The 25,615-nt window shown below is 41.6% G+C and overlaps 1 protein-coding gene across 2 annotated transcripts in view; it reads right to left on the reverse strand.

Annotated features, from left to right (window-relative positions):
• Positions 1-2,274: 2,274 nt before the first annotated feature.
• The window catches only part of LOC121377752, a 65,630-nt gene continuing 42,289 nt past the window's right edge, over positions 2,275-25,615 (reverse strand). Inside the window, exons 3-9 of one of the 2 annotated variants that reach the window (XM_041505841.1) lie at positions 20,630-20,660; positions 17,476-17,647; positions 9,412-9,442; positions 6,347-6,500; positions 4,938-5,149; positions 4,026-4,171; positions 2,275-2,446 (exon numbers count right to left, since the gene is read on the reverse strand). In XM_041505841.1, coding sequence (XP_041361775.1) covers positions 2,290-2,446; positions 4,026-4,171; positions 4,938-5,149; positions 6,347-6,500; positions 9,412-9,442; positions 17,476-17,528 — 753 coding nt within the window. In that variant the 5' untranslated portion in view covers positions 17,529-17,647; positions 20,630-20,660 and the 3' untranslated portion in view covers positions 2,275-2,289. Of the gene's footprint in view, positions 2,447-4,025; positions 4,172-4,937; positions 5,150-6,346; positions 6,501-8,943; positions 9,116-9,411; positions 9,443-10,712; positions 10,776-17,475; positions 17,648-20,629; positions 20,661-25,615 lie in introns of those variants that run through there. The other variant, XM_041505840.1, reaches the window with a different exon arrangement.

Raw genomic sequence — 25,615 nt, forward strand, 5'->3', positions numbered from 1 at the left:
ACAGGGTAAAACAAACAAATTGTTTGTGCAGAGATACAGCTTTGATAGGATATGGTATTTCTCGTTCAGAGTTATATCAAATTTAAGGTTCAATCACTTCAGCTATGTGGGCTGTTCTGTCCGTGAAGAGTTGCTTGAAGATAATCCCGTAATTTCCTCTTGGTGTTTATACTTACTGTCGTTGGCTTATATCCAGTTACGGTTCAAGCCCACGCTAACTGAGCTCCATTGTTATGCTTTACATCAGTTTTCAGATGGACAGGACCGGTTCTCGGTCGGGTGTCGTGGTTTAAGCCGTCGGACATAAGGATGGTAGGTACAGGGTTCGCAGCCCGGTACCGGCTCCACACTCAGAGCGAGTTTTTTAACGACTCAGTGGGGGTAGGTGTAAGACCACAATACAACCTTCTTCTCTCTACCAATAACCACTAACTAACAATAACCCACTTATTCTGGACAAGACAACCCAGATAGCTGAGATGTGTGACCCAGGACAGCTGTAACATTTTACCAACGGACAGCAAACTCAGGACAGTCAGTACTTGTAAAAAGGTGCCCGAGGGTACCGTTAAACTAACACACCTCAGTGCCCGCACCCATTCTTATTGTTCTGTCCAACCAGTGTTCTACGACTGGTATATCAAAGTTTAGTTTTTTTGGTTGTTGTTTAACGACACCATTAGTAGGGCCACCGATTTATAACTTATCGGCTACTGGATGTTAAACATTTGTGGAAACCATGCTGCATTTTTTTTTCAATAGTAGCAAAGGATATTTTATGCGCGGCATCCACTAACTTCATAAGCAACCCATACCACGGTTTTTCATATATATAGTGTGATGCACTGGCTGGACCGTGAATTGGCCCAATGGCCCACACGACAGGGATACGATCCCAACCCCGACCGCCGCATCAAGCGAACGCTGTAACCACTGGGCTACGTCCCGCCCCTGGTATATCAAAGGCCTTGATATGCTGTGCTGTCCTGTCTATGGTAAAGTGCATATAAAAATATCCCTTCAGCTGCTAATGGGAAAAATGTAGCGGGGTTTCCTCTAAGACTAAAAACATGTTAGAAATAACAAAGATGGTTGATATCCAATAGCAAATATGAATAAATCACTGTGCTTTAAATGTGTCTCAACTCTCTCTCTCTCTCACTCGTATCCTCTCCTCTTCTCTCTCGTCTCTCTCTCTCTCTCTCTGTCTCTTCTCCTCTCCCCCATCTCTCCCCCATCTCTCCCCACTCTCTCTCTCTCCTCTCTCTCTCTCCTCTCTCTCTCTCTCTCTCTCTCTCTCTCTCTCTCTCTCTCTCTCTCTCAGAATCCTTTACCTCCTCTCAACGTCCTCTGTACGTGTGTACTTCCCTACACCCACCTGGCATCCTCGTCATCTGCCGCTAATGAAGTTGGTCTGACCCATGGCACTACATAACGTCCGCCGGTAGTAGGGGAGCATAGTAGATGGTTACAAGTTCCTCTTAACGATGCCAGAAGTAACTACTGAACAATCATCGAAGTGGTCAGACTAAGCCCACAGTTAAAGCTGATAGAAAATGACAGGTATTTGTTTTGTTTGTTGTTGGGTTTTTTTTGGGGGGGGTTTGTTTAACGACACAACTAGAGCACACTGATTTATTAACGATCGGTTTTTGGATGCCAAGGGATTTTTTTTTTATATGCATCATTTTACAATGGTGCAATGGATGGAACGAGAAATAGTCCAACGGGATCATCGACGGGGATCGATCTTAGACCGAACGCGCATCAAGCGAGCGCTTTACCGATGGCTTACCTCTTGCGTCTTGACAGATGTGTGGCACGGATAGCCACAAGAGACAAGCACATGTCGCGGTTGGAGAGACAGGGACTGGATTGTGGAGGTGGACAGCGAAAGACGTTGAAAGATAGGAGTAGTTCCTAGATCGAGAAGAAATTATATGGAATTCAAAAAGAGGGAAAACAAAGGGGGCAGTGGGATGAACCCATGCACCCACCAACCCCACCCCCCCCCCCCAAAAAAAGAGAAGAAAACAACCAAAACAAAGAAAAAAAAAAAGGGAAAAAAAAAACAAGAAACAAAGCAAACAAAACAAAACACACACACAGAGACACACACGCACATGTACACACAAACACACACACACAGACAGAGAGAGGAGAAAGAGAGAGAGATCAAGAGCATAGAGAGAGAGACGAGAAGAGGAGAGAGAGAGAGAGAGAGAGAGAGAGAGAGAGAGAGAGAGAGAGACACACACACACTATAATCCTTAGTAATAATAATTGTATTTATTTCGCTTGTTCTATGCACGTGGTTATCCTCCCTGGTAAGTAGGCCTTGCCGTTGTTGTATACGTAGTTGAGGATGTCGTACAACCGTGGGTCGTGTTTGTGCATGTAGTCCCTGGCGTCCGATGCAGATAAGCAGTAATGTGACGTTCCACACCTGACAAAGAGAGAAGAAACACGCAAAATCTTTAAGGAATTATCCAGAGTCTGTACCCATTTTAAAATGGCGAGGACGTGGCCCAGTGGTAAAGCGCTCGTCTGGTGCACGGTTAATCTAGGATCGATCCCCGTCGAATTCTCCTTCCAGCCATTTCCCAATGCAACAATGGATTTTTTATATGCCCTTTCCCATAGACAGAATAGCACATACCACGGCATTTGATATACCAGTCGTGGTGCACTGGCTGGAACGAGAAATAACCCAACTGGGCTCATCGAAGAAAATCGATCCCAGCTTAGAACTTAGAACTTAGATATGGTTTTAACGTGCTCCTATACCTCTATGGTTTCGAACAGGCCTATCCCGGGTCCGGCCTCCGATATGATCGGTGGTCTGACTCGGGGCAGGAAAAACCTTAATATTTCAATTTGGAAATTTAGAAAATTAATACCAAAATAATAAAATAAGGAGAGGGGACATTAATAAATTTTAACTGCGTCCTTAAACATAAATATACTTACTCTAAATTAATTAACAATAATTTAATTTGACGCAAATTTAGATGGGGTGATCTAAATATAAATAAATTAATAATAATAAAAAAATATTTAATTTTTTAGACCCAGAGGAAAGGAGGAAGGGTAGGAGCGTCAGCCCTAGCCCACAGAAAAGTTATATTAAATTTAATATTAAAACATTAATATAATTATTTTCTTTTTTTTATATAAGACTACCAATCCTATTTCGGGCCTTGGTGTGACCAGGAAGTGGAGGGGCGAGAGGGGAGGCCAGTACCTACACAGAACCTAAGGCCAACCCGCCTACGTCCTATGGCCCCAACAAACCCTACCACTGGCATCCCAACCCCCCCCCCCCCCCCCCCCACACACACACACACACCGTGTCCAACCGAAACTTGATCCAGTCATTGCAACCAATTTATTTAAAGAAAAGTAAACTATTAGGTGTCACTAGGAGAGTGACTCAGCTGCAAGATATTATTATTCAGTGTTGTGGCACTAGTAGAGTGGCACATCAGACCCCTTTAGGGGGTAGTTACTGAAGTAGTTTCGATCCCAGCGCTTTACCACTGGGCTACATCCCGCCCGATTTAACAAATAGATCACATTGATTAAATAATCATCGGCTATTGGATGTCAAACATTTGGTAATTCTGACACGTAGTCATCAGAGGAATCCCGTTACATTTTTCCTAATGAAGCAAGGGATCTTTTATATGCACTTTCCCACAAACAGAAGAAGTTTGTTTTTTGTTTATCGACACCACTAGAGCACTTTGATTTATTAATCATCGGCTATTCGATATCAAACATTTGGTAATTTCGACATATAGTCATAGAGAGGAAACCCGCTACACTTTGTCATTAGTAGCAAGGAGCCTTTATATGCACTTTTTCACAGACAGGAAAGCAAATACCATTGCCTTTGACCAGTGTGGCACACTGGTTGGAACGTGAAATTACAACGAAAGTAAGAATGAATGTTTAACGACACCCCAGCACGAAAAATACATCGGCTAGTGGGTACGAAAAGTAAGAACACACTAAAATCTCACTTATTCATTCTGCCGGCGCTGGACTGCTGGTTGGCGTTGTACCACGACGTCGTGGCCTCGGCGAAATATTCCTCGTAGTTGGCCATGGCGTAGGACGAGCTCGTCCACAGTCTGTTCGTCTTGGTGTTGTTGTACGCCGCTCTAACCTGGCGAGAACACGAACGAGAGGGATGTACGTACGTCCATCCACAAACATTTTCATTGTATCTTCCTTTGCACATCACAATTTGATGACATAAACAGTTGTTTGTTTGTTTCTTTCTTGATTTTGTTTTGCTTTGTTTTGTATTTGGTATGGAGGCTTTTTCTGAGGTTTTCTTTTTAGTGGGGTGGGGGGTTTTTTGGTTGTTTTTTCTTAATTTAGTTGTGGGATTTTTGTGTGTGTTTCCTTTTTCTTTCTCTTTCTTTTTTCAATTTTTTTTGTTTTTGTTTGGGGGGGGGGGGGTTTGTGGTGGTTTTGGAGTTTCTTTTAGGGTTTTTTTTTATGCGTGTTTTATTTTGTGTGTGTATTTTGTGTGTGTTTTGTGTGTGTGTGGGGGGGGGGGGTTGGGGAGTGGCGGGGTTGTTGTTGTTTTTTTGGGGGGGTTCTTTTCTTCTTCTTCTTCTTCTTCTTCTTCTTCTTCGTCTTATTATTATTATTATTATTATTATTTTTTTTTATTGTTTGAGGTTGGGTTTTTTCCCTCTGTTTTGGTGGGAAGGGGTGTGTGTCGTTTTTTTCTTCGTGTTTTTTGTTTGTTTCATTTTGGTGGGGTTTTTTTATTAGTTTTATTTCATCTGTTGTTATATGTTTGTTTTGCTTGGGGGTGGGTTTTTTTTTTTTTTTGGTGGGTTTTTTTTTTTTTTTTTTTTTTTTTTTTTTTTTTTTTTTTTTTTTTTTAATTTTGTCCTAAACCTTGGTCCATTGTTCACCTTGTTAGACGTGGTCAAGTTTAGTCCGTGATGGTGGATGGTGTGAGCAAATTCGTGCACCAAAATATTCTCGTGATGATGGTAGGGGTCACGTGACGTGCACATGACGTTGTCTTCCACGATGAGGGCCCTCAGTCCGCCAAGACCGGCCAGGTTTTCCCATTTCCTCCCGTCAAACGTGCACGTGTGTCGACACGTTCCGTCACACCGATCTAAGGCGAAAGTTTAAAAGTGTATTTTGTATAACGACACCACTAGAGCACCCTGATTCAATAATCATCGGCAGTGGCGTAGCGAAGGGGCACGGGGGCCAATGTCCCCCAATTAAACGTTTTTTTGTTTTTTTTACTCCATTAAATAATAAATTGTATAAAATCATGCATACATACATATATACCTAAACACACACATACATACATACATGCATGAATGAATACATACATGCATACATGCATAACTCAGAGCGCATCGTGGTTAGTCTCGTAATTTGCGGGCGATTCGGTGCCACAGGTTCGAGTCCCAGCAACGGCATATAAGGGATATAATTATCCACTGTGCCAGTGCGTTAATATCTATGTATGTAACAGACAACCTCGGCATACATACAATATATAGATATTCATACATCAATACATACATACATACATATATATATATATATACACAGTAAAGTAGGCCTACACTTATAACGAACATGCTTAGAACGAACTACTGCATAGAACGAACTGATCGTAAAGTGTCCCCTTTTATCTCTCTATACATTAATAACCAACTTGTACAAATTATTGCTATTACGACCTAACTATCATTGTCTCTTCCGGTTCGTTATAAGAGTACTTTAATATATATATATATATATATATATATATATATATATATAACAACACTCCTATAATAACTCCTATATCTCGTTATCTCTCTATCTCTCTCTCCCTATCCTCTCTCTCTCTCTCTCTCTCTCTCTGCCTTCCTCTCTCTCCTCTCTCTCTCTCTCTCTCTCTCTCTCTCTCTCTCTCTCTCTCTCTCTCTCTCTCTCTCTCTCTCTCTCTCTCTCTCTCTCTCAGACAGACATCCACATTGCATGAGCGGAAATGTCATACGGAATTTGTGAAACCAGAGAGAGAGGGTAAGAGAGAGAGAGAGAGAGAGAGAGAGAGAGAGAGAGAGAGAGAGAGAGAGAGAGAGAGAGAGAGAGAGAGAGAGAGAGAGAGAGAGAGAGAGAGAGAGAGAGAGGAGAGAGACACAGAGAGAGAGAGAGAGAGAGAGAGAGAGAGAGAGAGAGAGAGAGAGAGAGAGAGAGAGAGAGAGGTAAGAATGAGTGGATGGATGGATGGATGGATGGATAAAGGAATGAATAAACAAAGAAGCAAACCAATAAATAAATCGGCCTAAGAATTGCGAACGCTTACTGTGGCACTCGGGAGTGTTCGTCAGATGTTTGTACTGCGGGTAGATGGTGAGTTTCTCCGCCTTGCTGAACACCCCGACCGAGGAGCGCGCCGCCAGCCGGGAGAACACAGACGAGGGCATGTGACGTGTCATGTGACTGACCACGAGCGCCGCCTACAATCAGATGGAATGATAAAGTTAAAGTTTGTTTTGTTTAACGACACCACTAGCAAGGTTTCCAGAAAGAAAGTTTCGGGTATTAAATTTCGGGAATTAAATTGTTAGAATACAGTCGACCGGAGTCTGGAATTTAGGATCTTTCAGATGCGTTTTCCAGCCGTCTGTGAAACGCATTCGTTTGTCCCCCATCACCGTCGTTGGTGCACACTCGGAGCTGATATAAACAAATATTAAAAAAATAAATTCCTTCACATATGACGAAAATATTCTGAGCATTATAAATAAAATTAAATGTTGCTATAAAATATGTCCTGTTACCGTGGACGCATTAATCATATAGTAATTTTGTCAAAAGGTCAACTAAAAAAAAAAAAAAAAAGCTAAACATTCGGGTGAGGAGCCACCTAATTATTTTTGGGTTGTTGTTTGTTTTGTTGTTGTTGTTGTTGTTTTGTTGTTGGGGGTTTTTTTGGAGGGTGGTGGGGGGGGGGGGGGGGTAGGATAGCATTTTACCCTTTTTACACTCTGGCGAACATTCTGACTAGAGTACAGGTACATTGATATATTAATAATCGGCTATTGGATACCAAACATATGATAATTCTGGCCTATATTGTTCAGGTAAAGTTAGTTTTGTTTAACGACACCGCTAGTGCACATTGATCTATTAAACATCGGCTATTGGTAATTATGACGCTTAGTCCTAGAGAGGAAACCCTTTGCATTTTTCCATTAGTAGCAAGGGATGTTTTATATGCACCATCCCACAGACAGGATAGCACATACCACGGTCTTTGATATACCAGTCGTGGTGCACTGGCCTGTATGAGAAATAGCTGAAATGGGTGCACTGATGTGAATCTATCCTAGACTGACCGTGCATCGAGCAAGCTCTTCCTAACTGGGAAAGAGTTCGATTGTTATTTGATAGCATTCTATATATACTTTTAAACTTGAAATTGTAAAACTTTAATGTGATTTTTTTTCTCTCGTTCACATGTACCACAGAACCACTTTAGGTAACATAGCACCAAATACTACAAAATTATAAAATGCTTTTTGAAAGTTTCTTTGATGATTACACGTAGGATGACCTCTGTAGTATTTAAATATCCCATTGGTCTGAGTAACTTGTTATGTGTAGTACTAACTGATAACAACTGTGCAAGTGGTATGGTGCCACTTGTATAACAGCAACACGAGGCGGTGATCAGGCATGGGGGCTGTTAACTGAAACATTTCGTGGTCGATCTATTTTGATCTGTTACACTTACACGGTACATGCCAGTTGATAGCACTTCCTAAAATTAGTAGTCACATGACCTTCTCGATAGTGTTGTATTTTTCACAAAATGGGGTGGGACATAGCCCAGTGGAAAAGCGCTTGCTTGATGCGTGGTCGGCCTGGGATCGATCCCCGTCGGTGGGCCCATTGGGCTATTTCTCGCTCCAGCCAGTGCACCACGACTGGCATATCAAAGGCCGTGGTTTGTGTTATCCTGTCTGTGGGATGGTGCATATAAAAGATCTCTTGCTGCTAATCGCCATATAACCGTAAATAAAATGTGTTGAGTGCGTTGTTAAATAAACCAGTCCCTTTCTTTTCACAGAATATATTCTAAGATAGAAATTGCATGAACTGCATGGAAACATTAATGGTGGTGTGTAACCTTAACACACTAATGTATGAATGGCTTCGCGCTAGTGATGTGACACCTAATTTTACTGTGGAGAGGGTTAGAAGGAAGTTATCCTAAAATTGTTTAACCCACCTCAAACAGGAACTCTCCACCTCAATTATATTCCACACAGGATCTATTCGTGGCAAACGATATAAACCACACATGTATAGTTGACGCGAATGTTTACTGTGTGTTTGTTTGTTTTGTGTGTGTTGGGGGGTGGGGGGTGGGGGGGGGGGGGTGATTGTTTGTTGTTTGTGTGTTGGAGGGGGGTGATTGTTTTTTGTTGGGGTTTTGTTTTCTTCTCTTTTTTTTAGGGGGGGGGGGTGGGGAGAAAGAAATGTTTTATTTAACGACGCACTCAACACATTTTATTTACGGTTATATGGCGTCAGACATATGGTTAAGGACCACACAGATTTGGAGAGGAAACCCGTTGTCGCCACTTCATAGGCTACTCTTTCCGATTAGCAGCAAGGGATCTTTTATTTGCGCTTCCCACAGGCAGGATAGCACAAACCATGGCCTTTGTTGAACCAGTTATGGATCACTGGTCGGTGCAAATGGTTTACACCTACCCACTGAGCCTTGCGGAGCACTCACTCAGGGTTTGGAGTAGGGGTAGGTGTGGGTGTGTTTCGTTGTTGTTGGTTGGGTTTTTTTAGGGATTGTATGATGGACTTTTTGTAGGGTGGTTGGGTCTTTTTGATGTTATTGTTGTTTCTGTGTTGCTTGCTTTGCTGTACATATCTTACGTCATAATGTCCTCGTTCGGACACTCTCGGACTAGAAGCCACCTCAATAGTATTCCCGTGAGGTTTCGACTGGTGGATCACACCGGACGCGTCGACGTATTTGTATTTGAAACCAGCCGGAAGTGACGCACGATGAGAAGGAAGGTTCGCTAGAAATTCATAGTCCAGTGGACTGAGAAAAAACCCAGAGAAAAATTAGTTAACGATGTAAAATAATGTTATTACAAAATCATAATGATGATGATGATGGTGATTACGACTACCATGATGATGGTTGTGGTGGTAGTGATGAAAAATAATGATGATAATGGTGGGGGTGGTGGTGGTGATAGTGATGGTGGTGGTGGTGGTACTGGTGGTGGTGGTGATGATGATGATAATGATGATGTGTTGGTGGTGGTTGTGCTAATGATGGTGACGACAGTAATGATGACGATGATGGTGGTGACTTACTTCACTTTGGCTTACCTCAAATGCCAGTCTTCGAACGCAAGACAAGCTGAAACAAACACAGTATTATGTAAATATAAAACATTGTTGTTGTTTGTTTTTTGTTTTTTTATCTACTTATTTGTTTATTTAATTCACTTATTTATTGTGTGTGTTTGTTTGCTGTAATAATGACAACTAAATGACTGTGTTCATTTTAAATACACCCTGGCCCTCAGGAAAACTATGTGAAGTGGGTGCATACAATAAGACATAAACAAACTCTAAATGTTTCGGGTCTCAGTCCACGACTTTCCTACGGCCACGGGACTGAAACGGGAAAAAAAACATGCTTTGGTTTACTTTAACTGATATACTGATTATCACGAATGCCACGTTATGACCTTGTAACCTACAACTATACCTATCCCCTGTGATTATTCATTCAGATATAACGATGTGTTTTGATTCTCCAGTAACTGTTGGCGTAGTATTGATCGCATATAGTCTTGTCTTGGGTTAACCGTGCCACAAACACGAGGGGCAACCACTGTCTACGAGTTGTGTTATGGGCCGAGAGGAGGTGTGGATGGAGGGCGGGGGCGGGAGGTGGTGGGGCATGACGCCATGGCCAGTGGATTTCCCCCCAGCACAAACTCGAATTATGGAAGTACGTACCTTTGTTCATCTTGCATAAAAAAGCTACATTGCATTTTTACCCGAAAACTTGCTGCTTTTAATTAGGGTCATTGCAGTTAAAGCCACTGTCCCCAATTTCCAAGGTACGTACTTTTGTTTTGCCAAAACTGCATTTTTAGCTAATATTTATATTTATATTTATTAGGGGCGAGACGTAGCCCAGTGGTGAAACGTTCGGTTGATGCGCGGTTTGTCTGGGATCTATCCCCGTCGGTGGGCCCATTGGGCTCTTTCTCGTTACAGCCAGTGTACCACGACTGGTATATCAAAATCCGTGGTATGTGCTATCCTGTCTGTGGGATGGTGCAATTAAAAGATCCCTTGCTACTGATGAAGAAAATGTAGCGGGTTTTCCTTCTGAGGCTCTATGTCCAAATGACCAAATGTTAGACATCCAATAGCCGATGATTAATAAATCAATGTGCTCTAGTGGTGTTGTTAAACAAAACAAGCAAACTTTAACTCATGTCGATCAGAAACACGATGGGTTTTTTTTTTTTTTGAATATGTATATTAATATTATTTAGCGAGAAATTGTAACAAATGTAAAATTTTGCTTTAAAAAAGCTATATTACTCTCAAGCTATTTTACAATGCTTTTTAACCATGTCTAGTGTATTTTATAAATGTGACTTAGTTACCTGCATATATGAAACAGAGAAGAAACACGCTGAATGTAGACATGTTGATATACTACGTCAACGCTGGTTTATCTACCAATCGTGCGCAGTCACAATTTGGGAGCCATGGGAAATGACGGCTGTAAATATTCACTGTACGGGACCGACACCGGATATTGCTACTAGTGTAGAGATAAATCGTGGTAGGACAAGTAGTAGGACAACTATTAAATTTTCGTCTTGTATTATTGACTTACCAATATTCATTTTTGTAGAAGTTCATATAGTTGTATCACTGTAGAACGTATTCCGCATAATAACGGATTTCTTTCTGGAATTTTTTTAATTTCGACTGTGCAGCAAATTGTGGATGTGTACGGTGAATTGCTATACCGGTGGGGAGGGGGGGGGGGGGGGGGGGGGGGGGGGGTTTTTTTTTTTTTTTTTTTTTTCACAATTTCGAATGTTTGAATTGTTGCTCATAATAAACTGCTTGGTGTATTCGTTTGCTAAATTCTTAAATATAGGTCTGCAATAGGTTATTTACCAGTTACAACTTTGCGTTATATGCTTAAAGGGACATTCCTGAGTTTGCTGCAATTTTAAGATGTCATCGACTAACAGAGACTTTTTTACGATTGTAATTGCATATCAAATATATTTTTCTGCATAAAATATTAGTGGCTGTATATTAAACGTGTTTCTGATCGTTCTAATATTTGTACTATGTTAAATTTCATTTTATTTCCTAAAATATATTTCTTCGTACGTACGATATTATTTGAAGAAAAAATTAAGTTTGGGCTTCTTACAAATATTATGACGACCAGAAACACATTGAATATGCAGACACTGATATTCTAAACAAGAAAATATATTTAATATGTAAGTTTAATCGTAGAACTATTTTATTAGTCGGAAACATCTTACAATGCAGCAAACTCGGGAATGTTCCTTTAAACAATGTTATTACCTTAGTTCAGTTGTGGTAGCAAGATGTGTAGCAAGATGTACCGTTACAACAGTGCCAATATCCGGTGTCGGTTACAGACTGTGATGTTACTTCATGTTATTTCGTGGGCGGGATGTAACCAAGCGTTAAAGCGCTCGCCTAATAAACGGTCGGTCTAAGATCGATCATCGTCGGTGGACCCATTGGGCTATTTCTCGTTCCAGCCAGTACACCACACTGGTAAATTGAAGGTTGTGGTATGCACTATCCTGTCTGTTAGAAAGTGCTTATAAAAGATCCTTTGCTGCCAAGGGAAAATGCAGCGGATTTCCTCTAAAATTGAAAGTCAGAATTCCCATATATTTGACATATTTAATCAATAAATCAATGTTCTCTAGTGGTGTCGTTAAACAAAAACACACATTTAACTTTTAATTTATTTTGTTTCTTCACCAAATGTTTGGGTGCACTTGCAGCAAAACCTCAAACTGCCCGTCGTAACCAGTGAGCGACGATTGGTACATCAAAGGCCGTTGTATGTACTGCCATGGCTGTTGTAAATTGCATATATAAAAGATCCCTTGCTGCTGATGCCAAATGTTTGAAACAGTCGACGATTGATTACTCAATGTGTCCTTTAAACCAAAAGGAGCGTGACTTAGCTCAGTCGGTTGAGTGCTCGCACGAGGTGCTAACGTCGCAGGATCGAACCACCTCGATGGATCCATTTAACTAATTGGGTTTTTTTTTGTCTCGTTCCACAACTGGTCAAAGGCTGTGGTATGTGCTTTCAAGAAGGAAACAATGAATGAATGAATGTTTAACGACACCCCAGCACGAAAAATACATCGGCTATTGGGTGTCAAACTATGGTAATACAAACAAATAAAGAGATGTTTAACATCAATATAAAAATTCTAGATTTAAATAAAAACACAGTGTAAAGAATTGTCCAAAAATACAAATATCACTCAAAATTTCAATTGTATCTCGACGAAAACAAGGGGATTTGTGCTGTATTGGCCATTCTCAAAGAGCATGCTACACCCCTGCACCACGGTGAGGTTACAGCACGCGCAGGGGACGAAGGAAAGTACATATAAAAGTGTCCATGCTACGTTAGGAAAAATGTAACGGGTTTCCTGCGATGACTACTTGTGAAAATTACCAAATGTTTCACATTCATTAGCCGATGATTAATTAATCAATGTGCTCTAGAGGTGTCGTTAAACAAAACACAAGTTAAACGAAAGGAAGTTGGGCGGGACGTATTCCAGTGGTAAAGTGCTCAGTTTGGGATCGATCAACTTTGGGGTATCTACTAGGTTAATTTTGTTCAAGCCAGTGTACCACGACTGGAATATCAAATGCCGTGGTATGTACTATCCTGTCTGTGGAATGGTGCATATAAAAGATCTCTTGCTACTAATGATTTGTTTGTTTGTTTTGTTTTGTTTACCGACACCACTAGAGCACATTGATTTATTAATCATCGACTACTAATGTAACATGGGAACTTTTATATGCACTGTTGGATGTCAAACATTTAGTAATTTTGATGTATAGTCTAAGGGAATAAACACCCTACATCTGATGTGCGGTCCCTACAGATAGGGGGTGGGACACAGTCCAGGGGTAAAACGCTCGTCTGATGTGCGATCCCTACAGATAGGGGGTGGAACACAGTCCAGTGGTAAAAAGATCGCCTGATGTGCGGTCTCTACAGATAGGGGGTGGGACACAGTCCAGTGGTAAAACGCTCGCCTGATGTGCGGCCCCTACAGATAGGGGGTGGAACACAGTCCAGTGGTAAAACGCTCTCCTGATGTGCGGCCCCTACATATAGGGGATGGGACACAGTCCAGTGGTAAAACGCTCGCCTGATGTGCGGTCCCTACAGATAGGGGGTGGAACACAGTCCAGTGGTAAAACGCTCGCCTGATGTGCGATCCCTACAGACAGGGGGTGGAACACAGTCCAGTGGTAAAAAGATCGCCTGATGTGCGGTCCCTACAGATAGGGGGTGGGACACAGTCCAGTGGTAAAACGCTCGCCTGATGTGCGGCCCCTACAGATAGGGGGTGGAACACACTCCAGTGGTAAAACGCTCGCCTGATGTGCGGTCCCTACATATAGGGGGTGGAACACACTCCAGTGGTAAAACGCTCGCCTGATGTGCGGTCCCTACATATAGGGGGTGGAACACACTCCAGTGGTAAAACGCTCGCCTGATGTGCGGCCCCTACATATAGGGGGTGGAACACACTCCAGTGGTAAAACGCTCGCCTGATGTGCGGTCCCCTACATATAGGGGGTGGAACACAGTCCAGTGGTAAAACGCTCGCCTGATGTGCGGTCCCTACATATAGGGGGTGGAACACAGTCCAGTGGTAAAACGCTCGCCTGATGTGCGGTCCCTACATATAGGGGGTGGAACACACTCCAGTGGTAAAACGCTCGCCTGATGTGCGGTCCCTACATATAGGGGGTGGAACACAGTCCAGTGGTAAAACGCTCGCCTGATGTGCGGCCCCTACATATAGGGGGTGGAACACACTCCAGTGGTAAAACGCTCGCCTGATGTGCGGCCCCTACATATAGGGGGTGGAACACACTCCAGTGGTAAAACGCTCGCCTGATGTGCGGTCCCTAGAGGGTGGAACACAGTCCAGTGGTAAAACGCTCGCCTGATGTGCGGCCCCTACATATAGGGGGTGGAACACAGTCCAGTGGTAAAACGCTCGCCTGATGTGCGGCCCCTACATATAGGGGGTGGAACACACTCCAGTGGTAAAACGCTCGCCTGATGTGCGGCCCCTACATATAGGGGGTGGAACACACTCCAGTGGTAAAACGCTCGCCTCATGTGCGGTCCCTAGAGGGTGGAACACAGTCCAGTGGTAAAACGCTCGCCTGATGTGCGGCCCCTACATATAGGGGGTGGAACACACTCCAGTGGTAAAACGCTCGCCTGATGTGCGGTCCCTAGAGGGTGGAACACAGTCCAGTGGTAAAACGCTCGCCTGATGTGCGGCACCTACAGATAGGGGGTGGAACACACTCCAGTGGTAAAACGCTCGCCTGATGTGCGGCACCTACAGATAGGGGGTGGGACACAGTCCAGTGGTAAAACGCTTGTCTGATGTGCGGCACCTACAGATAGAGGGTGGGACACAGTCCAGTGGTAAAACGCTCGTCTGATGTGCGGCACCTACAGATAGGGGGTGGGACACAGTCCTGTGGTAAAACACTCGCCTGATGTGCGGTCGATCTATGATCTATGGTCTATGATCGATCCCCGTCAGTGTGACCATTGGGTTATTTCTCGTTTCATCCACGACTGGTATATCAAATGCGTGATTTGTGCTATCCTGTCTCAGGGACGGTGCATATAAAGGATATCTTGCTACTAATGGAAACATGTAGCGTTTTTCCTCTCTAAGATTGTATGTCAGAATTACCAAATGTTTGGCCTCCAATAGCCGATGAGTAATAAATCAATGTGCTCTAGTGGTGTCGTTAAACAAAACAAACTTTTAACCTCATTTAATACAGACATTACTCTGCTAATAGTCAATTAAAATTGATCTACAGTAACAAGTGTTCCCTTATTTTTTTCCTTCGGTATATCAATATTTTACGCCCCCCCCCCCCCTATGCGTATTTACTACTAGTTCGAGTCCTCTTTAGCCCTCCCCTACAACATATCAATAAGGGGAGGGCTAGAGGTCACTCGAGCTAATCTACTATATGTAACATTACAGTTTTTTGTGTATTGATAGTAAGTCACATGGTACATCACATGTCGTCACCTGTCTTCACGCGACTGTCAACTCACGGATCTGTTGCAGTGTTTACCAGGGCGGAGAAGCTAACCATCTACCAGGAGTAGCACAATTTAGTGGACTGGACTGGGAAACTCTGTTAACGTGCCCCTATCCACGAAGGTTCAGGCACGCCCACTACGGATTTAGCCTCTGACTTCGCCAGTGACCAACTCCGGAGCGGGGGGGGGGGGGGGGGGGGATTGAGTTTGAAGTGGGCAGGTTTTGGAAACAAGCCATTTAGTGCGGTCAAACGCGAGCGCGGACCGAATAGCAGACACTTCGCAGACCTCAAGTAACACCGAGTGGGAGCCGTGCTCTGATTGGCTAAGCAATTTAGTGGACACACCCGAGTGTCACAGTAAGTATATATTCGGAATTTCTCGATCGATTTCTATTGGTTAATTAGACCTCGGATGCATTCGGAACTTCTCTGCCGGTACTTCGAATCTGGCCTGAGTTCAGCATTTCATCAGTGATATCCAATCTAATTAAAATTAGCTCCACTATTACATGTAGATCTAATAGCAGCCCGTTGGTGCTCATGTCCATTTGACCTTTGATTCGACCAATCAAAACCTTACTTGCAAAAGCATGCCAGTGATTTGAAAAGAAATTGAAAAAAATCGGGATTATGCCGAGGGTATACGAAATGATTCGGGTGAATTACGAAGTATGCCGGAAACTAATTTCAATATAAAATTTTAGGGGATCTCCATCTCCCTCTACGCAGTTCGGAAGGCGGCGGTCCGGGCAGGAGCCGTTGTGAAGAGGAAGGCCGTCGCTCAGCCGAGCGACCAGCCTGACGAGGCAAGGCCTCCACCTTCACAAGCACCGTCCCCCTCCGACTCGGAAGCCGTCTGGAAAGTTCAGATCGGGAAAATCAGGTCCGGCTTCCTGAAGTTCGTGCATGGGGACACCTCGGATCCGGCATCACCGATGGGCTGACTAGTGGCACCAGAGCCAAAACAACTGCCTGATGGAAGCGCTTATGAACTACACACCATCAAGTCTACAGCCGGAGAGACGGGGTTGGTACTAACTCAGCGCCGAGAAGGAGTCTACCGACAAGCGGTCCTGGTTAGAGAGATGGATAGCCACACCATCCACAGGATCGTCAAGGCCCTTTTCGGCAACGACTACCGGACTGTCATAACCATCCTCGCCGACCAGAGATGGAAGCACTTCATCCCCGCCTTTGCCGGTTCTCCGCTCATCACTTCGCCGTAGGCCAACCTCCACACCCTAACGGCCTTAACGAGACCACTCACGTAGACATATAGATCGGACTTTAAACATTTAGACCTTCGTTCAAAATTGTATGTCGAAATTACTTCTTTTTTTAATATTATTAAATATTCCGATCCTCTCTTCTTTGTCTTATTTATTAGCAATTAATTCTTTTTCTTTTATATATATATATATATCTACATATATATATATTTATACTATTAATATATATATTATATATATATATATATATTATTATTACTATATTATATTATTTCTATTAATCTTTCTTACTAATTGTATTTTCTAAATTCTGCCCATTTTCAATACATATCGGGTTTAAATGGTTATGGTCTTCGTGAATTGTTTGTCTGTCTGCCTGCCTGCCTGCCTGTCTGTCTGTCTTTCTGTTTGTCTATCTGTTGTCTATTTGTATATATGTGTATGTATGTATGTATCTATGTATGTATGTGTATATCTATCTATCTATTTATACATACATATCTATGTATATATATATATATATATAGAGAGAGAGAGAGAGAGAGAGAGAGAGAGAGAGAGAGAGAGAGAGAGAGAGAGAGAGAGAGAGAGAGAGAGAGAGAGAGAGAGAGAGAGAGAGAGAGAGAGAGAGATTATATATATAAATTACTTTAACCCTTCATTGAGTTTATTCGAGGCAAACGCCTATGCCGACAGCCCCGACCACTAATAAAAAAGTGTGAATGCTGAAACAAAGTGATGCAGTTTAACTAAAGGACAACAGGTCACATCTTACATCATAATGTGCTTTCTCTGGTGTCTTCGGACTCGCAGCCACCTCGACAACATTCACATTAGGTTTGTGTGTGTAGATTATGCCGAAAGCGCTGACATACATCTGTTTGAAATCAGCCGGAAGTGACGAGCGATGAGAAGGGAGGTTCGCCAGAAAGTCATAATCCTCTAGACTAAGCCGAAACAATAACAGTTACAACAACAACAACAACAACAACAATAATGATAATAATAACAATAATAATAATAATAATAATAATAATAATAATAATTCATTAACAAAACTAAATTAATTATGAAAATATGTTTCAAATGCAGCAGTGTTGAAAGCTCTGTTTTAATCTGTGTGTTTCGTTCTTTTGTCTAATTCGCTTTATTTTAAATAAGAGGCTTTCAAACAAAATCAACCTGAAATAACAGTCTCTGTTTTATGTCATTTTACTATATAATTGGCGTATTTACATTCATATATGTCGTGTACACCCCTCCACCCCACCCCCACCCCCCACCCCAAGGATAACCCTACTGAATTTGGAATTGTATAAAAGTACGAGGACTGTAATTTATATTCAACACCCATTAATAACTATGTAGATATTTAACACATTCAGTGAAAATTGTAGGACAATAGATAAAATATTGCTCAAGTAGTAACAGATTCAAAAGTGTAAGAAGAAATACGACGCCAAACGTTAAAATTGTATCAACTTGTCTTTACTTAAGAACGTGGTCAATTGTACCTACCTTCTTTCTAGTAGTTTGTACTAAAAAAAAGTTGTTGTTTGTTTCTTCTTTTTTTTTCTATGAGGAAATCGATTTTTAAAATTATTTCTTCTAATTCCTCTGTTATTTTGTCCATTAGTTAATTCTCTGTGACTATTAATAGATTCAATCAGCGCTGTGAGGTATAGATAAGGCAATTTCGACCTGAGGTTCAAGAACACTTTGTCCCGAGGGTTAGAATTGCCTTATCTGCACCTCATAACGGTGATTGATCCTTTTTCTTGTCTATTTTGTTACAATAACAAAACACTAATTTTGTAAGCTAAGGTTTGTATATTCTACATTCTGGAGTTCGACGCGGTAAGACGTGTTTGTTTCGCTTGCGCACACTGCACGTGCTTTCGTGGTTCGACTTGGGGATCCTTCACTTTCTTGTTTTTGTCAACGAAGTGAAGTTTTTTACTGGGATGTATGCGGCCATTGGAACTGATTGAATGCTGAAAGGCTTCTCGTTTCGACAGTCTGCACCACCAGGTTGGATTCTTTTTTAGCGAGATGCCTTGCCTCCACGTCATTTCTCCGTCGGACTATGTTGACTTGTTTTTTTCGTGACTCGTATGACGGCCATTCTGCAGAACGCCACGGTTGTTCGCGTTTAGTCTACATGCCCGAGCCTGTCCTAGCAGCACTGGAAGATTGACCGCCCCACTCTAAGAAGAAATAGGAAGCGGGGTAGGCCCCTACTACTCTTTTCTAGACTTTACTTTGTTTTATTGTGATACCATCTCGTATCCTCCGAAGTCGGGCCCGTCCGCACCACTATACCAACCCATGACGACTGGACTATAACCTAGTCTGATTCTCTCTCTCGTTCAGACGGATCCGGTTTCTCAAGATCTGTATTTCAGCACAGCACTACACCTTCAACGTCTATTGACTGTCAATCTAGGGGTTTTCTTGACGGGATGCAACCCATCTCGTCCCTACAAGCTGTGCACCTTAACGGCCTTAACGAGGCCACTCACGTGGACATATAGATCGGACTTTAAACTTTTAGACCTTCGTTCAAAAGTTTATGTCGAAATTACTTCTGGTTTTTTTTTAAATATTATTAAATAGTCCGATTCTCTCTTCTTTCTCTTATTTATTTTAGGACTGTCCTAAAATGCTTGAAATTATATAAATATTCGACCGAGCAGTCAGCTCTTTTTATTTTTGGCTTGTAACTTTGTATTGTTTTTTATTATTATTGTTATTATTATTATTGTATTATTATTTCAAAATTCGGCCCATTTTCAACTCTACCTCTCCCCCCCCCCCCCCCCCCCCCCCCCCCCCCACCCCCCCCCCCCCCCCCCCCCACCCCCCCCCCCCCCCCCCCCCCCCCCCCCCCCCCCCCAATCCGGAGTCAGGCCATCGATCTTATCTAATTTCGTTTTTACCACGCGATCTAATCTTGCAACCAAATTTAATGAGTAGAATTTTCTTTATTAATTATATTAATTAGAGATGCGCATCAAAATTTTAAAGGCCCACTATTTAATTTTTGGATGTAAATTTCTAAATTGTCCGCTTAATTCTTTTTCTGTCTCGGGACAAGCCCCTGGCTATCTAGAGACGGGCCCCGGGACGGACATGCTCGAAACTCTAGTGGTATATGAGCATGTAAAAATTATTCGTACTCGCACTGTATATTCTAGAACGATTCACCTTCAAACTCATTTAATCATACGCGGAAAAATATAGTCCACATTATGCAACAATATAAAATGTGACAAGTTACTCATAAATATAAAATTAAAAACATAAATGTTTTAAAATGTTATTTAAATGATGATCCAACATGAAATGGCAACATGATGAATACGTAATTCAACAGAGGAGTACGTAATTCAACTTGAGGAATACGTAATTCAACAGACCGGCCTCGGTGGCGTCGTGGCAGGCCATCGGTCTACAGGCTGGTAGGTACTGGGTTCGGATCCCAGTCGAGGCATGGGATTTTTAATCGAGATACCGACTCCAAACCCTGAGTGAGTGCTCCGCAAGGCTCAATGGGTAGGTGTAAACCACTTGCACCGACCAGTGATCCATAACTGGTTCAACAAAGGCTATGGTTTGTGCTATCCTGCCTGTGGGAAGCGCAAATAAAAGATCCCTTGCTGCCTGTCATAAAAAGAGTAGCCTATGTGGCGACAGCGGGTTTCCTCTAAAAACAGTGTCAGAATGACCATATGTTTGACGTCCAATAGCCGATGATAAGATAAAAAATCAATGTGCTCTAGCGGCGTCGTTAAATAAAACAAACTTTACTTTACTTTTTTTTAATTCAACAGAATTCTGAAAAAAGGTTATCTAGCCCTGTGCAAAAGCTGGCTATTTCAGCCCAGTTTGCAATAAATAAATATATATGAACTATTCATTTGGCTTACCTCAAATACGAGACGTCAAGCGTAATACAACCTGCAAGAAACCGTGGTTTATTACATGTAGGCTTTTGCGTCAAGTAGACAGATATATATCAAATATTTATGTTTACAACGATAAACAGTCGTCTTTTGCTATTTTACAATAAAGCTGTTTTTATTATTTTAAAACGAGGGTCGGGTAAATGAGCTCCTATCCCGTCCATTCATAGCCCTGCAAATAAATATGTGATAAATGATCATTATAGACGCGTTAGGGTCGGGTAAATGAGCTCCTGTCCCGACCATTCATAGCCCTGCAAATAAATATGTGATAAATGATGATTACAGACGCGTTGGGGTCGGGTAAATGAGCTCCTGTCCCGTCCATTCATAGCCCTGCAAATAAATATGTGATAAATGATGATTACAGACGCGTTAGGGTCGGGTAAATGAGCTCCTGTCCCGTCCATTCATAGCCCTGCAAATAAATATGTGATAAATGATGATTACAGACGCGTTAGGGTCGGGTAAATGAGCTCCTGTCCCGTCCATTCAAAGCCCTGCAAATAAATATGTGATAAATGATGATTATAGACGCGTTAGGGTCGGGTAAATGAGCTCCTATCCCGTCCATTCATAGCCCTGCAAATAAATATGTGATAAATGATCATTATAGACGCGTTAGGGTCGGGTAAATGAGCTCCTGTCCCGACCATTCATAGCCCTGCAAATAAATATGTGATAAATGATGATTACAGACGCGTTGGGGTCGGGTAAATGAGCTCCTGTCCCGTCCATTCATAGCCCTGCAAATAAATATGTGATAAATGATCATTAAAGACGCGTTAGGGTCGGGTAAATGAGCTCCTGTCCCGACCATTCACAGCCCTGCAAATAAATATGTGATAAATGATGATTACAGACGCGTTAGGGTCGGGTAAATGAGCTCCTGTCCCGTCCATTCATAGCCCTGCAAATAAATATGTGATAAATGATGATTACAGACGCGTTGGGGTCGGGTAAATGAGCTCCTGTCCCGTCCATTCATAGCCCTGCAAATAAATATGTGATAAATGATGATTACAGACGCGTTAGGGTCGGGTAAATGAGCTCCTGTCCCGTCCATTCATAGCCCTGCAAATAAATATGTGATAAATGATGATTACAGACGCGTTAGGGTCGGGTAAATGAGCTCCTGTCCCGTCCATTCATAGCCCTGCAAATAAATATGTGATAAATGATGATTATAGACGCGTTAGGGTCGGGTAAATGAGCTCCTATCCCGTCCATTCATAGCCCTGCAAATAAATATGTGATAAATGATCATTATAGACGCGTTAGGGTCGGGTAAATGAGCTCCTGTCCCGACCATTCATAGCCCTGCAAATAAATATGTGATAAATGATGATTACAGACGCGTTGGGTCGGGTAAATGAGCTCCTGTCCCGTCCATTCATAGCCCTGCAAATAAATATGTGATAAATGATCATTAAAGACGCGTTAGGGTCGGGTAAATGAGCTCCTGTCCCGACCATTCACAGCCCTGCAAATAAATATGTGATAAATGATGATTACAGACGCGTTAGGGTCGGGTAAATGAGCTCCTGTCCCGTCCATTCATAGCCCTGCAAATAAATATGTGATAAATGATGATTACAGACGCGTTAGGGTCGGGTAAATGAGCTCCTGTCCCGTCCATTCATAGCCCTGCAAATAAATATGTGATAAATGATGATTAAAGACGCGTTAGGGTCGGGTAAATGAGCTCCTGTCCCGTCCATTCATAGCCCTGCAAATAAATATGTGATAAATGATCATTATAGACGCGTTAGGGGCGGGACGAAGCCCAGTGACAAAGTGCTCGCTTGGGTGTGCGGTCGGTCTGGGATCGATACTCGTCTGTGGGACCATTAGGCTGTTTCTCGTTCCAGCCAGTGCACTACGACTGTTATATCAAATGTCGTGGTATGTGCTACCCTGTCTGTAGTATGATGCATATAAAATATCCCTTGCTACTAGTGTAAAACGAAATGTAGCGAGTTTGCTTTCTAAGACCATATTTCAAAATTATCAAATGTTTGACATCCCATAGCGAATATGAAAAAGATATCAATGTGCTATAGTGGTGTCGTTAAACGAACCAAACTTTTAACTTTATAAACACATTATTGCGAAGAGAACTATGTTAATAAATGTCATATTGTTGGTTACCTGCAATGACGGAACACAAAACAAGTACACTATAATATGAAGACATCATAACAGGCTTGTGAGGTTTGTTTATCTGTCGAAATGTGAAAATGTCTTACCTTATCTTTCGTTACAAGACATGGGAAATGAGGGCTGTATAAGCTATTTTGGTATCTATGTCATTGTGGCATGAAGTAAAAACATCACAACATACATTTTACATGTCAAACACATCAGATATATCGTAGTAAATTTATGGCAAATATATGTAACAGCAATGAAAATATTTGAGTGTAACATCTGATAGTGAAAAAAAACCCAGTTATTATATGTACTACAGGGGCGGATGCAGGGATTTTCCAGGAAGGAGATCAAAGGGGCCACAACGTTTTAAACGTGCACCTTCAAAACTCAAAGGAAATGTAACGGAAGTAAATGTTTTATTTAACGACGCACTCAACATATTTTATTTACGGTTATATGGCTTCGGACATATGGTTCAGGACCACACAGATATTGAGAGAGGAAACCCGCAGTCACCACTTCGTGGGCTACTCTTTTCGATTAGCAGCAAGGGATCGTTTATATGCACAATCCCACAAACTGGATAACACATACTACGGCCTTTGATATACCAGTCGCGGTGCACTGGAAGGAGCGAGAAATAGCCCAATGGGCTCACCGACGAGGATTGATCCCAGACCGATCGCGCATCAAGCGAATGTTTTACCTTTCAAAACCCAAAGATGCACTAACACGCTTTATATATGGCAATAGTTTCCCGAAACACCAAGCCAACGAAGATATTATATGGCTCCCACTAAACACAAATAAATTCATTCTCTTCACACTGGATTATATCAGACAACTTTGAAATTATAAATTCCTGCGTGTACTGTAACCTCACCGTGGTGCAGGGGTGTAACATTCTCGTTAAGAATGGCTAATACAGTACAACTCCTCTTTTGAGACACCTTGTTTGCCGTGAGGTGCGACCCGTAAAACTGGATAATGTGATCCTAGTGGTTGAGTTGGGGACATATCTTTTATTTCTAACTTACACATTTTATTTTTGCCAAAAAAACCTCCAACATTTTGTAGACATACATACATATTTATATATTAAATAATATAATGTGCAATACAATGACATATGACATGTAGCATAATGTGCAATACAATGACATATGACATGTATCAATGTTGTCTGTTCTATGCGTGGTAGCAGTGTTCAAATACTTACACAATTTAATTAGCTGTTTTGAATTGTGGCTGGACAGCAGTTGTGTTAATTTATATGTTGATGGTTTATTATAATAAAAAAAGGTTTAATATATTTATCTCTTATGTGGTTTGTTTGTTTTGTTTAACGACACCACTAGAACACACTGATTTATTAATCATCGATTACTAATGTAGCATGGGAACTTTTATATTCACTGTTTGATGTCAAACATTTGGTAATTTTGATGTACAGTCTTAGAGAGAAAATGTAGCGGATTTCCTCCCTAAGATTATATGTCAAAATTACCAAATGTCAATGATTACCAATAGCCGATGATTAATAAATTAATGATTGGCGCAACACAACCTTACATGAATGTCAACGAAACGAGTTGAGTGATATAAATTAAAGGCATATTGTCACAGATCACTGACCTATTTAATGACCTAACAAAGTATGACCTGAACAAACATAATTCGAATTGTCCCTAAATATATTTTATTCAACCATCTTCATAACCACCATACTCCATTTATTCATGATATTTTGTAAAAATAATTGAATTATGGCAATGGTCCATAATTGAAAAACTAAAATTGCCGAGAGGGTTGACATGGATTTCACTCCATCTTGGTTCTGTTAAGGTGATTCGATAGCTAGATTTGGTTTCTAACAATTAATGTAATTTTTATTTATTATCCATTTTTAGAGAAATAAGGTCCTTAAATCCGCGACAGTATGCCTTTAAGATCGATTATGAGTAATAAATAGGATATTAAACGCGCTACCATTTCGTATCATATTTATTTCACTTGGTACATAAACATAATACGAAATTTAAGCTCGTTTAATATCCTATATTTATTACCCCAGCGGTCATTCATAACGGGGGGGGGGGGGGGGGGGGGAATGGTAACTCGTTTAATATCCTATATTTATTTCCCCAGCGGTCATTCATAACGGGGGAAAATGGTAACTCGATTAATATCCTATATTTATTATCCCAGCGGTCATTCATAAGGGGGGGGGGGGGGGGGGGGGGAATGGTAACTCGTTTAATATCCTATAAATCTTAAACTGAAACATAAATTGTGGATAACAACAAAGAATCTTTAACGCAATAATCCTGAAATTTATTCCGCGTGATCTAATGCATGCACGTGGTTATTTTCGACGGCAAATTCACGTTGCCGTTGTTGTAGGCGTAGTTGAGGATGTCGTACAGTTGAGGATTGTGCTTGTGTATGTAAGCCCTGGCTTGGACTGCTGTAGAACAATAGTGTGAGGTACCACACCTGAAAACAAATAAGAAGCACAGCGGGGTTTTCAATGCTTTGATTGATTGTATGTCTTGGTGTGTATGTGTGTGGAGGGGGAGGGAGGGGATGGGGTGTTTTTTGTTTGGTTGGCTGTTTTGGGGTTGTAGGGTTGGGGTTTTGGGGTCTTCGTTTGTTTTGTGGAGGTATTTTGTTTGTTTGTTCTCTTTTGTTTGTTTGTTGTTTTTTGTTTGTTGCTTCTTTTTTTTCTTTTTTTCTTTATTGTTCTCGTGTTTTGTTGTTGTTTGTATTTTGCTGCTTTGTTGTTGTTTTTTTCTT

Source organism: Gigantopelta aegis, chromosome 7 (genome assembly GCF_016097555.1).
Source record: "Gigantopelta aegis isolate Gae_Host chromosome 7, Gae_host_genome, whole genome shotgun sequence".
NCBI lineage: Eukaryota > Metazoa > Mollusca > Gastropoda > Neomphalida > Peltospiridae > Gigantopelta > Gigantopelta aegis.